General features: G+C 44.8%; 1 protein-coding gene across 1 annotated transcript; it reads right to left on the bottom strand.

The window, feature by feature from the left end:
* Positions 1-5,091: 5,091 nt before the first annotated feature.
* On the bottom strand, positions 5,092-9,159 carry LOC121556679. The gene is made up of 4 exons (XM_041870570.2): positions 9,124-9,159; positions 8,633-8,744; positions 8,264-8,388; positions 5,092-5,742 (listed from the first exon to the last, which is right to left on the bottom strand). Exons 2-4 carry the CDS (start codon positions 8,733-8,735, stop codon positions 5,266-5,268), a joined length of 705 nt encoding a protein of 234 aa, XP_041726504.2. The 5' UTR covers positions 8,736-8,744; positions 9,124-9,159; the 3' UTR covers positions 5,092-5,265.
* Positions 9,160-17,219: the final 8,060 nt, after the last annotated feature.

Here is a 17,219-nt window from a genome sequence, read left to right on the forward strand (position 1 = left end):
TTAACTGAGCTGGGCTTGGGTCATTGATAAGTCATTGTCTCAGTGCAGCCTTATAATGCTGTGAAAGGATCCAGGAACCCAAATTATTAGGGTGGATCCCATCCTCCTTATAAAACAAGTTTTCTTTCCAGAAGGTATAAAAATTGTCAATAAATGTTACACCCACAGAGCTGCAATAGTCTCGTTGCCAGTTATGGAGGGCTAAAAGTATGCTGAAATGATTTAGGGAGGGCAGAGGGCCAGATATTATGGGGTGTTTGATTGGGTCACTGCTTGACACCAACAGTTGTTTACAATCCATCTTCAGCTGTTCTGAGCTGCCATTCAATCCCACATGAACTATGATAGACTCAATTTCCTGATGCTGGTTTAAAATGTTTGGGAGCAGCTTTTTGATGTCCTGGACTCTTGCTCCTGGATAGCACAACGTTTTTGCTCCAGGGACTGAGACATTTCTCACCATTGAACTGCCCAATTCAACGGCCGGAGAAGGGAATGTAGAAATCCGCCCATTCCTACCCCTCACACAATTCGTAGGCATCGATAAAGGCAGCCCCCGCACCTCTCTGATTCAGAGTGGTTGGGTTAAATGCAAAAAACACATTTCAGTTGAACGCATTCAGTTGTGCAACTGACTAGGTTTCGCCCTTCCCTATGACTGCATTAAGTGTTTCAGATCTCTGCGTAAAAGCTAACTTTTTGGAGTGACAGTTGCATGGATCCTGGTTACAGTTTGAGCTATTGTGTTCTCCTATTACATAAGTATTTGGAAACTAGAAGTGCTCCTGAGTAGAATGGACCCTCCCCCCTCCCCCCTCTTTTACTGTGACACAATGTACAGGAAGTTGTGTATGGTGCAATGTGTATGTATGTCCAATATGAAAACGTACTGAACAAACAAATGGGATAAATAACAATGGGATTTAAATGTTTTCTAAAGTTGATTATTATAATTACAATAATAATTGTATTATTAATATTGTTATTACTAAATTATTAAAAGTAGCATTATGAATAATGTTTTGTTATTTGTATTACTGTTGTTACCATAATAACTATCTAGTAATCATTACTTAAAATGTTATACTTCACATGCTTCGTAAACAACCGGTGTAGACTAACAGTGAAATGCTTACTAATGGGCCCTTCCTAACAATGCAGAGAGAAAGAAAATAGAGAAATAATAGAAAAGTAATAATAAACGTAACAATAAATACACAATGAGTAACGATAGCTTGGCTATATACACAGGGTACCAGTACCGACCAGTACCGAGTGCAGGGGTACGAGGTAATTGAGGTAGATACAGTGCATTTGGAAAGTATTCAGACCCCATCACTTTTTCCACATTGTTATTTTACAGCCTTATTCTAAAATTGATTAAATAAAAAAGAATCCTCATCAATCTACACACAATACCCCATAATGACAAAGCGAAAACAGGTTATAATTTTTTGCACATTTATAAAAAAATAAAAACAGAAATACCTTATGTACATAAGTATTCAGACCCTTTGCTATGAGACTTGAAATTGAGCTCAGGTGCATCCTGTTTCCATTGATCATCCTTGAGATGTTTCTACAACTTCATTGGAGTCCACCTGTGGTAAATTCAATTGACTGGAGATGATTTTGAAAAGGCACACACCTGTCTAAATAAGGTCCCACAGTTGACAGTGCATGTCAGAGCAAAAACCAATCCATGAGGTCGAAGGGATTGTCCGTAGAGCTCCGATACAGGATTGTGTCAAGGCACAGATCTGGGGAAGGGTACCAAAAATGTCTGCAGCATTGAAGGGTCCCAAGAACACAGTGGCTTCCATCATTCTTAAATGGAAGAAGTTTGGAACCACCAAGACCCTTCCTAGAGCTGGCCGCCTGGCTAAACTGAGGAATCGGGGGAGAAGGGCCTTGGTCAGGAGGTGACCAAGAACCTGATGGTCACTCTGACAGAGCTCCAGAGTTCCTCTGTGGAGATGGGAGAACCTTCCAGAAGGACAACCATTTCTGCAGCACTCCACCAATCAGGCCTTTATGGTAGAGTGGCCAGACAGAAGCCACTCATCAGTAAAAGGCACATGACAGCCCACTTGGAGTTTGCCAAAAGGCACATAAAGGACTCTCAGACCATGATAAACAAGATTCTCTGGTCTGATGAAACCAAGACTGAACTCTTAGGCCTGAATGCCAAGCGTCACATCTGGAAGAAACCTGGCACCATCCCCACGGTATATAGGTCCTAGATGGCAGGGAGCTCGGTCCCAGTGATGTACTGGGCCGTACTCACTACCCTCTGTAGTGCCTTGCGGTCGGATGCGAAGCAGTTGCCATACCAAGCGGTGATGCAACCAGTCGAGATGCTCTCAATGGTGCAGCTGTAGAACCTTTTGAGGATCTGAGGGCGAATGCCAAATCTTTTCAGCCTCCTGAGGGGGAAGACACGTTGTCATGCCCTCTTCATGACTGTGTTGATGTGTGTGGACCATGACAGATCCTAGGTGATGTGGACACCGAGGAACTTGAAGCTCTTGACCCGCTCCAATACAGCCCTGTCGATGTGAATGATGGCGTGCTTCGGCGCTCCATTTCCTGTAGTGCACGATCAGCTCTGTTGTCTTGCTGACGTTGAGGGAGAGGTTGTTCTCCTGCCAACACACTGCCAGGTCTCTGACCTCCTCCCTATAGGCTGTCTCATCGTTGTCGGTGATCAGGCCTACCACTGTTGTGTCGTCAGCAAACTTAATGATGGTGTTGGAGTCGTGTGCGGCCACGGAGTCGTGGGTGAACAGGGAGTACTGGAGGGGGACTAAGCACGCACCCCTGAAGGGCCCCTGTGTTGAGGGTCAGCGTGGCAGATGTGTTGTTGCCTACCCTCACCACCTGGGGGCGGTCCATCAGGACGTCCAGGATCCAGTTGCAGAGGGAGGTGTTCAGTTCCAGGGTCCTTAGCTTAGTGATGAGCTTGGAGGGCACTATGGTGTTTAAAGCTGAGCTGTAGTCAATGAACAGCATTCTCACATAGGTGTTCCTCTTGTCCAGGTGGGAGAGGGCAGTGTAGAAAGCAATAGAGATTGCTTAATCTGTGGATCTGTTGGGGCAGTATGCGAATTGGAGTGGGTCCAAGGTGTCTGGGATGATGGTGTTGATGTGAGCCATGACCAGCCTTTCAAAACATTTCATGGCTACAGATGTGAGTGCTACTGGGCGATAGTCATTTAGACAGGTTACCTTGGCGTTCTTGGGCACATGGACTATGGTGGTCTGCTTGAAACATGTAGGTATTACAGACTGGGTCAGGAAGAGGTTGAAAATGCCAGTGAAGACACTTTTCAGCTGGTCAGCGCATACTCCCTTTGTAATCCGTGATAGTTTGCAAGCCCTGCCACATCCAACAAGCGTCAGAGCCGGCGTAGTAGGATTCGATCTTAGTCTTGTATTGACGCTTTGCCTGTTTAAACTCCTCTATGCCATTTACTCGCCAAAGTAGTTTCGTCAGGGTGCCCGCATGTAGGCCTCTCTTGCGCAGTCTCTTTCTCTTCCGAGTCTCTGGGATTAGGGTTTGGTCCAGGGTGAGCAGAATGTCCTGCGTCACCGTCTTGTTGAAGTAGAATTCTTCATCCAAATCGAGGTTAGTGATTTTTTTCGGTCATAGGAAACGATTAGGTACACAAAAAGTTAATATCAGCAAATAAAAAAAACATAAACCATTTGTATTATTTTGTACCATCTTCATTGCGGAACTTTTATTTTGAAAGGAAATCGCAGAGGTCACAGCCTTATTCTTGGTATTATGCTGGTCCACAAACATTCGATAGAGGTGCATGCCGCCACCTAATGTGTGGGCTGTGTCCGCCTACTGTTCTGGAGTGTGAATTTAAGACACTTTGTTACAAAAAAAGGGAAGAAAAATTGCCCTACCAACTAACCCTACAACCATTCAACTTCACCACTATTCAATTACTTTTCCCTATCTGATCCTACACCAGGCCAGCAGCCTGGGAGGACGGGACACTATCGTTCAACTCACCTTGTAAATCTTCTGCAGTAAAATCACGTAATACACCCAATTTCTTCTCTGCAGCTACCACAACATATATTTTCTGTGATTTAGGTTCCATTTCTGCGGTACAGTTGATAACCATGACAATGAGCGCTAAGAAGCCAACCTTTCTGAAGCACACGTTATTCCTATCACTCTCTATTGGCCTGGGCCTACTCACAGGGATCCTCTTAGGATCCCTTGCCCTGGATCTTCCTCTACTACTCTCTTCACTGCCTCAGCATACGACACCTTCTGTACAACCTCAACCTACCATTCTCTCACTGGACACTTCTGATCTCCAGCAACAAGGCTACCCCTACAGTTAATACACACAGCGATTCCGTTAACACTGAAGAAGAGGGTCTTTTTTGGTTGGCGCCATAGCTCAAAGGGTGTGGTTAAACGAAAAAGGAATGCGCACTGTTCTTTGAAAAAATTGTACTGCTTATTACATTACACATCAAATCTATGATCAGTATCTTTCAAGCTCAGAGCAGACTTGTTTAGAAAGAACAGTGTGTTAGCAAGAATAGAGTAGAAAATAATGACTTTATTCCATCCTCAGTAAGGTAAATATTCAACTGTCCTTGTTCTAGCCTAGATTTACTGTCTCTCTAAAAACAGGTATTTACACAGTTAAAGGGTTAAGGAGGGGTATGTGTTTAATTAACCTCTTTCCCCAATACACTTCACATGATAATTATATTATGTCAGCTAAAGAATGGTTCTCAGATATCCCCTTTTGTACATCTCAAGCCACAATGCTACGATTTCTTCCCATTGTGGACACTCTTATGCCTGATAAGGTTACTCAGGAAGGCGAAGCTCTTGTAACATAGTTTGCACTTGAAGGGCCTCTCCTTGGTGTGAACGGTCTGGTGCCTCTTCACATAGTTTGCCTCAGTGAAACGCTTCCCACACGTGGGGCAGGCATATGGCTTGTCAGCGTCCAACCTAACACTCGGCCTCCCACGTTGTGATCCAATGACACCAGAGGAGGTAGAAGCAGGAGCCACCACCCTCAGGTGGTTAGTCTTTGAGTCTCTCTCCTTGACCTCTAGCCATTGTTTGGGTGTTGTTGAGATTGTGTGCTGTGTTATAGGCTAGGTACCTCTTGTGGTGAACGCCCATCCTGACCCTGTCTGTATTGGTTGGGTAACCATGAGGTAACTGAGGAAGGCTAGACCCAGGTCCAGGCCTTCTATGAACCCAGTCACCAGGCATTAGATGAGACCCTGAAGGAAAAGACAGACTTGCTGATAGACTCCCACCAGGGGCTCTCCCACCACTCTCTCTGAAGGCTGAAGCCCAGGATGACCTGCTCTGTTCAGCATAGATACTGTGGTGTTTGTATCATAGGAACAGGAGGGTATATCTCTATCAGCCCCAGGCCCTGCTTCATCCCTGCACTGAGACTGTGAAGAGAAGGGTCTGTGCTGCAGACTGGAGCCTCTGTCTCTCTGATGACCACCAGGACTGAGGTGGTTCATTCCACCTGTCCACTGGTTGTGTTCTGTGTAGTGGTTGTGGTGGAGTCTCTGTCCCTCGTGGTTCGGCCCTGGTTCTGACTCGGGAAGGAAGAGGGACGGCTTCTGATCCAGGGTCCTGATCCGGGGCCAGGGATTGTGACCAGCCGCTTCAGAGGTCCAGTCTCTCCCGCCAGTAACACTGGAGATCAGCAGGTCTTCATGGACTGCAGACTGTAAACACAAATTGTACAGAAGAGCATATAAAGGTTTATATAAGAAACTCTTTGCTGTACAAACAGAAACATGACATTATATTATAAAATGTTAACCACAGTCAAGCCCATCTCTAACACTGTGATTCAAGTACCTAACAATATGGAGCCATTGGAGTTTATTATAAAAGAAATGTCCATGTGTTGATTCAAGAATGAAGTGTAATGTTTTGGTTCGACTGATAAGGGAAACGCAGACCCTGCAATGATACAAAAATAACCAAGTCAGTCAGCACAGAGTTGATTTTGTATTTAATTGCAACAAAATGGTCATACCCTCACATAACATGAAGTACAGTACTTTTATTGCACAAAACAATACATTTGACAAGTAGAATAACTTTTCTCACTATGGTAACACTTTACCTTTTCTGTAAATCTGGTACCCTCACTTTGATAAAATTAATTTTAGAATACTTTGGAAAAGGTTCAACATTACATTACACACATCTTCACTACTTTATGTCAAGTAAACATGAATTGAGGTACTATCCTTACCTCACTATAAAAGCTAAAGGGACATAGTTATCACTTTTCATCAGTGAAGCATTTTTACAGACACCATCACACCAACCATCACCATATCATCAACTCTGCCTCATCATACTCATTCTTTCCTCAGTTCACCTCATCCAGTTCCCTACTACATCCAAAACCGACAGAATTAACTACAAACGAACAAACTAGTACTACATTACATGTCACTACTCATGGGCCGTGTGCATTTTTTGCTGGTGTATCCTCAGGTAGCTCCTCTCTGAGAACCTCTTCCGCAGTGCGTACAGGAAAACGGCCTCTCTTCTGTGTGCATCTTCAGGCGCATCTTCAGCTGGTGCTTGTGGGAGAACCTCTTCTCACACTGGGGGCAGCTGGAGGGTTTCTCCCCGGTGTGGATCCTCTGGTGCCTCTTCAATCTTGGACGAGTGGGAGAAACTTGCCTGGCACAGGTGGCAACCAAACAGATTCTCCCCCATGTGCATCCTCTGGTGGATCTCCACCTGTTTGGGGAAACTGAAGGCTTTCCCACAGAATGAACACTAGAAGTGCTTCTCTTTGCCACCGGATCTACTGATAGCATTACTACTACTGTCATTTGTCAATGGGTTTGTGCAGCCATTTATTGTTGAGGCACTGGCATTGTCTGAGTTCTGGTTTTACATTAGGAGAGTGTGAGGAGGATGAAGGCCAGGGAGTGTCTGTGTTGTCACAGGGTCCATGTTCCAGTTGATAGATCCTATAGAAGTCAGGCTGAAGGCAGCACCTGTTAGGGGGTTAACCTGAGGCGCCATCAGTCTCTCTGAATCACAACTATAGGAGCAGGACGGAGCATCGCTAGCCGAGTCTGTGTCTGTTCTCTCCCGCCGCATACAAACACCTCCCCGTCCCCGCAGACCAAATCTGCGCCTCGCCCTGGTCTCAGCGAGTCTGTTGTCATAGAGACTAAATTCACCTGTTAGGGCAGTGGTCACCAACCGGTCGATCTCCAATGCATTCCTAGTCGATGGCCGAACAGTTCTGTAAAAAACCCAATGATAAAGCCTTGCGTTCCTATTTATTATTATTTGTCTGGCGCTGTTGGCTGTAGGTGCACCCGATTCAGCGGTGTTCCCATTTTGAACCATTGCATGTGTTTGAAGGTACAACCTCTGCCTTGCCGGCAGGCCCGGAGAGCAAATCAAGTGCACTATAGGCCTACCTCCGGCCAATCGGATGGCTCAGATTACCGTGTCTGCAGTAACGTAGCAGGCTTAAAAGAAAGCTACAGCGAAGTTGATACTGTGAGATGTAAAAACTTTTAAAATCATGACTAGAGAGAGACTGTCAACGAATACAGCAAAGAGGTGCTGTTTTTATGAGTGAGTTCATGTTTAAGTTCTTACTCAGCACTGTCAACACTTTGTATTCAACACTTTTATAAGCAATAAAATGTGCATTCTTCCTTCTTCCCCTCGCACTACAACCAGCACTGCAGTTGTAATGAATGAGTAGGAAAGTGTATCGATAGGCTTGCGTTGTTTTTTTATATTGAAGAATATTTCACTTTCTCTGTTCATCGGAGCAAGTCAAGTAAAGCCAATATGTGGTGTTAATGTATTGGGCCTAAAGCCTACTGCACAAACCTCATTCATACAGTACTGTTTTTAATAGGTTCATGTTGCATAGGCTTACATTTTTTAAGGCTTGCATTTTGACTCAGAAAGTGACCACTGTGTTAGGGGGTTAACCTGAGGCGCCATCAGTCTCTCTGAATCACAACTATAGGAGCAGGACGGAGCATCGCTAGCAGCGTCTGTTCTCTCCCGCCGCATACGGTCACCTCCCTGTCCCGGATCAAATCTACGCCTTGCCCTAGTCTCAGCCAGTCTGTTGTCATGGAGACTAAGTTTGGATGTTGTTTTGTGATCAACTGTCTGTTTCTGGTTGTGGTTAACAGTGTTGTTCCCCAGCCCAGAGTTGAGGACGCTGTCCCATCCACTGACCTCCACTGTGTCGCCTCTGGTCCTGGCCTGCTCAGTTATGTTATTCCCTGGGCCCTTGGCTGCTCCCGTCTGGGTCTGGGAATCCAAGACGGCTGCCCAATCTCTGTTAGCCTCCAGCCAACCACCTACAAGAAGAGGTTAGAAAATAGACTAAAAATATGGCAGAGAAAACTCTACATCTGGAGTTTTTTTTGGTCAATTACCTGGTCAAGTTCATACATTATAATGTGTGTTTTTATATGTAAATATATGTTGTATTGATTTCACTTAATGAATGAATAAAGAGAATTCAGACAAAGAAAGTCAGGCGCATCACTATTCCCATTGAAGATCTATTACTGTATGTAGGCTATATGTATTTCTCCTTACCTTGCTCCCCCATCTTTACTCCACTCAGCAGTTCAATGCTCTCTGATCCATCTTCTATTGTCTCCTCTTTGACTAGCAGCAGATCAGACTTCCCATCCTCCATGTCTACTGACTGTAAGAGATACAAAGTGAGAGGATGTTGGATCAAGAAATCTGATATGAGCACCCTGCTATGGAGCATCTTCTGATTGAGCAATTAGGGATGGCTATGAGTACTATGCAAACATGTACGTTCATTTGCTACTGGTTAGATGTTGTTAATGGTTTGATAACTCAAAGACATAGTCCCACACTTAAGACAAAATCTATCAAGACCTGGGCCCGTATCCACAAAGTCTCAAATTGAGGATCAGGTCCCCATCTGGCTACATATTCTTATTAATTATGATCTAAAAGGCAAAACTGATCCTAGATTGCACTACTACTCTGAGACACTGTGGATACGAGCCCTGACCTAATACTATGCAGACAGTAGTTTACAGTGGGCTCACCTCAGTGAGACTGTGTGTGGTCCTGTGCTGTTCAGCTGGTTCCTCTGTGGGTTCAGGAGGAGGTGTAGTCTGGTTGTCCTCCATGACCATGGTCCCCTCAGGGTTCCCCAGACCCTCCTCACACCTCCTCCTCCTCCTGGAAGAGACAGGTGATACAGATTACAGACATTCCTTCCCTCAGGTACGTACACACGCACACACAGATAATAAACACACTTTCAACATGGAGTGTTTACCCATCCCCACTATGTTTGAGTCCTTTACTGTAGTTACAGAATTACTTCATTGTTGTTAAACCCATCATGGTGGACATAAATAATATGTTGTGGGTAAAAATAAGTCAGCTATGATAAATCATCAGACAAACCTGATTAAACTATTTTGACGTGTACAGTCGTGGTCAAATGTTTTGAGAATGACACAAATACTAATTTTCACAAAGTCTGCTGCCTCAGTTTTGATGATGGCAATTTGCATATACTCCAGAATGTCATGAAGAGTGATCAGATTAATTGCAATTAATTGCAAAGTCCCTCTTTGCCATGAAAATGAACTTAATCCCCCAAAAACATTTCCACTGCATTTCAGCCCTGCCACAAAAGGACCAGCTGCCATCATATCAGTGATTCTCTAGTTAACACAGGTGAGAGTGTTGACGAGGACAAGGCTGGAGATCACTCTGTCATGCTGATTGAGTTAGAATAACAGACTGGAAGCTTTAAAAGAAGGGTGGTGCTTTAAATCATTGTTCTTCCTCTGTTAACCATGGTTACCTGCAAGGAAACACGTGCCGTCATCATTGCTTTGCACAAAAAGGGCTTCACAGGCAAGGATATTGCTGCTAGTAAGATTGCACCTAAATCAACCATTTCAAGGAGAGAGGTTCAATTGTTGTGAAGAAGGCGTCAGGGCGCTCAAGAAAGTCCAGCAAGCACCAGGACCGTCTCCTAAAGTTGATTCAGCTGCAGGATCGGGGCACCACCAGTGCAGAGCTTGCTCAGGAATGGCAGCAGGCAGGTGTGAGTGCATTTGCACGCACAGTGAGGTGAAGACTTTTGGAGGATGGCCTGGTGTCAAGAAGGGCAGCAAAGAAGCCACCTCTCTCCAGGAAAAACATCAGGGACAGACTGATATTCTGCAAAAGGTACATGGATTGGACTGCTGAGGACTGGGGTAAAGTCATTTTCTCTGATGAATCCCCATTCCGATTGTTTGGGGCATCTGGAAAACACCTTGTCCGGAGAAGACAAGGTGAGTGCTACCATCAGTCCTGTGTCATGCCAACAGTAAAGCATGATGAGACCATTCATGTGTGGGGTTGCTTCTCAGCCAAGGGAGTGGGCTCACTCACAATTTTGCCTAAGAACACAGCCATGAATAAAGAATGGTACCAACACATCCTCCGAGAGCAACTTCTCTCAACCATCCAAGAACAGTTTGGTGACGACCAATGCCTTTTCCAGCATGATGGAGCACCTTGCCATAAGGCAAAAGTGATAACTAAGTGGCTCAGGGAACAAAACATCGAAATGTTGGGTCCATGGCCAGGAAACTCCCCAGACCTTAATCCCATTGAGAACTTGTGGTCGATCCTCAAAAGGCGGGTGGGCAAACAAAAACCCACAAATTCTGACAAACTCCAAGCATTGATTATGCAAGAATGGGCTGCCATCAGTCAGGATGTGGCCCAGAAGTTAATTGACAGCATGCCAGGGCGGATTGCAGAGGTCTTGAAAAAGAAGGGTCAACACTGCAAATATTGACTCTTTGCATTAACTTAATGTAATTGTCAATAAAAGCCTTTGACACTTATGGAATGCTTGTAATTATACTTCAGTATACCATAGTAACATCTGACAAAAATATCTCATAACACTGAAGCAGCAAACTTTGTGAAGACCAATACCTGTGTCATTCTCAAAACTTTTGACCACGACTGTACAGTAGGTGTTTGTTAGTGTGTGGGTCTGTGTAGGTATATTTAGTAAGTCTATATTGGTTATAAAGTGCTGTTGGGTGTATGCAGAATAGGGTGAGATCAGATGTGATGTACAGTGAGGGAAAAAAGTATTTGATCCCCTGCTGATTTTGTACATTTGCCCACTGACAAAGAAATGATCAGTCTATAATTTTAATGGTAGGTTTATTTGAACAGTGAGAGACAGAATAACAACAAAAAAATCCAGAGAAACGCATGTCAAAAATTTTATAAATTGATTTGCATTTCAATGAGGGAAATAACTATTTGACCCCTCTGCAAAACATGACTTAGCCACCAGGTTTTCACACATCTCAAGAGGGATTTTGTCCCACTCCTCTTTGCAGATCTTCTCCAAGTCATTAAGGTTTCGAGCCTGACGTTTGGCAACTCGAACCTTCAGCTCCCTCCACAGATTTTCTATGGGATTAAGGTCTGGAGACTGGCTAGGCCACTCCAGGACCTTAATGTGCTCCTTCTTGAGCCACTCCTTTGTTGCCTTGGCCGTGTGTTTTGGGTCAATGTCATGCTGGAATACCCATCCACAACCCATTTTCAATGCCCTGGCTGAGGGAAGGAGGTTCTCACCCAAGATTTGACGGTACATGGCCCCATCCATCATCCCTTTGATGCGGTGAAGTTGTTCTGTCCCCTTAGCAGAAAAACACCCCCAAAGCATAATGTTTCAATCTCCGTGTTTGACGGTGGGGATGGTGTTCTTGGGGTCATAGGCAGCATTCCTCCTCCTCCAAACACGGCGAGTTGAGTTGATGCCAAAGAGCTCCATTTTGGTCTCATCTGACCACAACACTTCCACCCAGTTCTCCTCTGAATCATTCAGATGTTCATTGGCAAACTTCAGACGGGCATGTACAGTGGAGAGAACAAGTATTTGATACACTGCCGATTTTGCAGGTTTTCCTACTTACATAGCATGTAGAGGTCTGTAATTTTTATCATAGGTACACTTAAACTGTGAGAGACGGAATCTAAAACAAAAATCCAGAAAATCACATTGTATGATTTTTAAGTAATTAATTTGCATTTTATTGCACGACATAAGTATTTGATACATCAGAAAAGCAGAACTTAATATTTGGTACAGAAACATTTGTTTGCAATTACAGAGATCATACGTTTCCTGTAGGTCTTGACCAGGTTTGCACACACTGCAGCAGGGATTTTGGCCCACTCCTCCATACAGACCTTCTCCAGATCCTTCAGGTTTCAGGGCTGTCGCTGGGCAATACGGACTTTCAGCTCCCTCCAAAGATTTTCTATTGGGTTCAGGTCTGGAGACTGGCTAGGCCACTCCAGGACCGTGAGATGCTTCTACGGGAGCCACTCCTTAGTTGCCCTGGCTGTGTGTTTCGGTCGTTGTCATGCTGGAAGACCCAGCCACGACCCATCTTCAATGCTCTTACTGAGGGAAGGAGGTTGTTGGCCAAGATCTCGCGATACATGGCCCCATACATCCTCCCCTCAATACGGTGCAGTCGTCCTGTCCCCTTTGCAGAAAAGCATCCCCAAAGAATGATGTTTCCACCTCCATGCTTCATGGTTGGGATGGTGTTCTTGGGGTTGTACTCATCCTTCTTCTTCCTCCAAACACGGCGAGTGGAGTTTAGACCAAAAGCTCTATTTTTGTCTCATCAGACCACATGACCTTCTCCCATTCCTCCTCTGGATCATCCAGATGGTCATTGGCAAACTTCAGACGGGCCTGGACATGCGCTGGCTTGAGCAGGGGACCTTGCGTGCGCTGCAGGATTTTAATCCATGATGGCGTAGTGTGTTACTAATGGTTTTCTTTGAGACTGTGGTCCCAGTTCTCTTCAGGTCATTGACCAGGTCCTGCCGTGTAGTTCTGGGCTGATCCCTCACCTTCCTCATGATCATTGATGCCCCACGAGGTGAGATCTTGCATGGAGCCCCAGACCGAGGGTGATTGAACGTCATCTTGAACTTCTTCCATTTTCTAATAATTGCGCCAACAGTTGTTGCCTTCTCACCAAGCTGCTTGCCTATTGTCCTGTAGCCCATCCCAGCCTTGTGCAGGTCTACAATGTTATCCCTGATGTCCGTACACAGCTCTCTGGTCTTGGCCATTGTGGCGAGGTTGGAGTCTGTTTGATTGAGTGTGTGGACAGGTGTCTTTTATACAGGTAACGAGTTCAAACAGGTGCAGTTAATACAGGTAATGAGTGGAGAACAGGAGGGCTTCTTAAAGAAAAACGAACAGGTCTGTGATAGCCAGAATTCTTACTGGTTGGTAGGTGATCAAATACTTATGTGATGCAATAAAATGCAAATTAATTACTTAAAAATCATACAATGTGATTTTGTGGATTTTTGTTTTAGATTCCATCTCTCACAGTTGAAGTGTACCTATGATAAAAATTACAGACCTCTACATGCTTTGTAAGTAGGAAAACCTGCAAAATCGGCAGTGTATCAAATACTTGTTCTCCCCATTGTATATGTGCTTTCTTGAGCAGGGGGACCTTGCGGGCGCTGCAGGATTTCAGTCCTTCACGGCGTAGTGTGTTACCAATTGTTTTCTTGGTGACTATGGTCCCAGCTGCCTTAAGATCATTGACAAGATCCTCCCATGTAGTTCTGGGCTGATTCCTCACCGTTCTCATGATCATTGCAACTCCACGAGGTGAGATCTTGCATGGAGCCCCAGGCCGAGAGAGATTGACAGTTATTTTGTCTTTCTTCCATTTGCGAATAATCGCACCAACTGTTGTCACCTTCTCACCAAACTGCTTGGCGATGGTCTTGTAGCCCATTCCAGCCTTGTGTAGGTCTACAATCTTGTCCCTGACATCCTTGGAGAGCTCTTTGGTCTTGGCCATGGTGGAGAGTTTGGAATCTGATTGATTGATTGCTTCTGTGGACGTGTCTTTTATACAGGTAACAAGCTGAGATTAGGAGCACTCCCTTTAAGAGTGTGCTCCTAATCTCAGCTCGTTACCTGTATAAAAGACACCTGGGAGCCAGAAATCTTTCTGATTGAGAGGGGGTCAAATACTTATTTCCCTCATTAAAATGCAAATCAATTTATAACATTTTTTACATGCGTTTTTCTGGATTTTTTTGTTGTTATTCTGTCTCTCACTGTTTAAATAAACCTACCATTAAAATTATAGACTGATAATTTCTTTGTCAGTGGGCAAACGTACAAAATCAGCAGGGGATCAAATACTTTTTTCCCTCACTGTATAGTAAAGAGAGTCAAAAGTCAGAATTAAAAGTCCCATGTTGTGTTTATTAAACATAAACAAGTGTTAATTACACCATATGAAAACCACACCTAAAAATCTGCATGAACTTCAATTTCTCATAAAAAGTGTCTTGGGAAAGTAGTGAATGGAAGTAATGAAACATGCAATTGGGAACATCATATAGCCTACACAGTATAAACACAATATGTAACAGACTTTTTAGGCTTGTAAACCTTATATATCACACAATGTCTGGATGCAATCTTCTATTCAGGAATATTCAACACTGAAATCGGTTACTCTCGTTATTCCAAATGCATCTGGATCTTTTCTGTTGACAACAATGAAAATGAATCTTTGTCTTTAATGCAGGGTTTGATCTAAACTTCAGGCAAATTGGCCTTTCTCACGTGTGGACCTTCAGGTGCCTTTTTCAGGTCACCAGCCTGGGCGAAGCGCATGAGACACTGGGTACAGCTGTAGGGTTTCTCCCCTGTGTGGACCCTCTGGTGCCTCTTCAGGTCACCAGCCTGGGCGAAGCACATGTGACACTGGGTACAGCTAAAGGGTTTCACCCTGTGTGGACCCTCTGGTGCCTCTTCAGGTTGCCCGCATGGGCGAAGCGCATGTGACACTGGGTACAGGTGAAGGGTTTCACCCCTGTGTGGACCCTCTGATGGATCTCCACCTTCTGGGAGCAGCTGAAGCCTTTGTTACAGAACATGCAGAGGAACCGCTTCTTTACCGCCCGTTGTTGCTCCCCCTTCCCGCGGCTTGGCCTTTTGGTTGTTTGAGTTCGATACCTGATCAAAAAGGACGCTGCCTTGTGAATCGGAAGGTGCCATAGACATGGCCACTGGGTGTAAAGGGGAGTGGGTTGAGACATTTAGATTAGTCTCTAAGCTTTCCCTGTAGTCTAAGAAGTCACTGGTGTTGCCTTGTGAGTGTCCTTCTCCTAAGTGAGTCTCGTCTGCATTCCATGTCAGAGGAGCATCGCCCTCCACTTTCACAGTCACCCTCATCTACGACCAGACCCTCCCCTTTCTTATCTAGGAACCCTTCAGAGTATACACTACTGCTGTACTGGTTCCAGTCCCCTCTCATTGGATTAGTCTGTGTATCTAAGCCCACAGGCATGTTACCAGGTATCATCTGTGTCTCTGTAGCGTATGAACAGGACGGATCACTGTGAGTCTGTAACGCGTCACCTGAGTCCTGATGGGACATTACCGGCCTTGGGTTACCGTAAAGTAAATACTCTGTGCAGGGAGCAGGAGGACAGCCGAGTCGCCCAGCCCCATTAAAGTTTTGTGTCTGACTTGAGGACGGCGTGGCATTCCACTGACCTCGGTGATGCTTCTTCGGGTCCTGGGCTGCACTGGGGCGGTGGTGGGGTCCTCCATGGCTACAGGGGGGCGCTCCAGCTGCTCCAGTCTGGATGTCTCTGCTTTGCCGGGGTCCTCCTCTCCTTCAGACCTCTCCTGCTTGACCCCAGGACCTGCAGCCCTGCATCTGCAGACTGACACAAAAAGAGATGAGGTTATTACCGGTACATGAGCTGAATTGGATATCAATCTTGTAGGGAAGTCTCACAAGCTCACCTATGTAAGATGAATTATGATGTACATGTAAGCAAGTGAATAGCTGAGGGGAGCCTTTCTGAAATAAACAGGCCTCATTTGATTTTATGCAACATTATTACACTAACCTCTATCACAATAATGTGCTGGGTTGACGTTCTACTCCCCTCATCAACCGTGATTGGTTGGTATCTCTCCATGTATTGTGTCCCGCTGGCTTCACAAAGCCCTGTGGCCTCCAGTGAGAGGTCCTTCACCTGAGAGCGATTGGGGGAAAAGAGGTGGTTAGGTTAGCTACTGTGAATGTTCAATGGTATCTTGTACATTATTGACACTGTCTAGAAATGACATGGATGTAAGGTAATTCATCTCATAAGTTCTTGATATAGATGGCCGTAGGTAGCCTAGTGGTTAGAGCGTTGGGCCAGTAACCAGATGGTTGCTGGTTGGAATACCTGAGCCAACAGGGTAAAAAAAAACTGTTGATGTGCCCTTGAGCAAGGCACTTAACCCTAATTTGCTCAAGGGGAGGCGTACTACTATGGCTGACCCTGTAAAACAACACATTTCACTGCACCTATCTGGGGTATGTGACAATAAAACATCAGCTTTTTTTACTATGTATTATGTTCCATGCATTACATTGTCTTCATTGAGTAAATCATACGAAATGCTATAAATCAATAATCTGGTTAGAATATATTGTTTCTTTTGCTAAATAATCAAGGGAATTATTGCATTCTATCCAAAAACGGACCAAGACCCAATTCTGGGTAACACCTATGAACACATGTGCAGATGGGAACGGGGGCGACAACCCCTGCCTTCTGCAAAATGTACCTCTTGCCATTCCTCTGTATTTGTCGAGGATCTTGATACTACTGGGACGACTGGCGAGGACGCGTTCCCGTGCCACCTTCAGTTCAAGTAGCTGCAGTTTCCTCCGCAATGCCCTGTTTTTTTCTGGCTTTGAGTTATTTCCAAACGAAACACCGCATAGTCGTCGTCTACGAGTTTACAGATCTCTGCCACGGCTGCATTCGCTAGAACCTCCATGATGGAGGCTATTTGAGTGTGAAAAACCATACAGTTAGCCATTGTTAGCTACCGCTAGCAGCTAGCTAGTGTTACCTAGATAACACCTATCAACCAAGTCCTCTCCAACGGGAATTAAAGACTACATGTCGTAAGTATGTGATGCTGTGCAGTTAAATTAGTCATATTTTGAATTCCAGGGTGTTAATAAACGTCTAAATAACAATATAAACGCTAACGTGGAAATTGTTCTTGCTGTTCACTTCCGTTTAC

This window comes from Coregonus clupeaformis, unplaced genomic scaffold (genome assembly GCF_020615455.1).
Source record: "Coregonus clupeaformis isolate EN_2021a unplaced genomic scaffold, ASM2061545v1 scaf0710, whole genome shotgun sequence".
In the NCBI taxonomy this organism is placed as follows: Eukaryota; Metazoa; Chordata; class Actinopteri; order Salmoniformes; family Salmonidae; genus Coregonus; species Coregonus clupeaformis.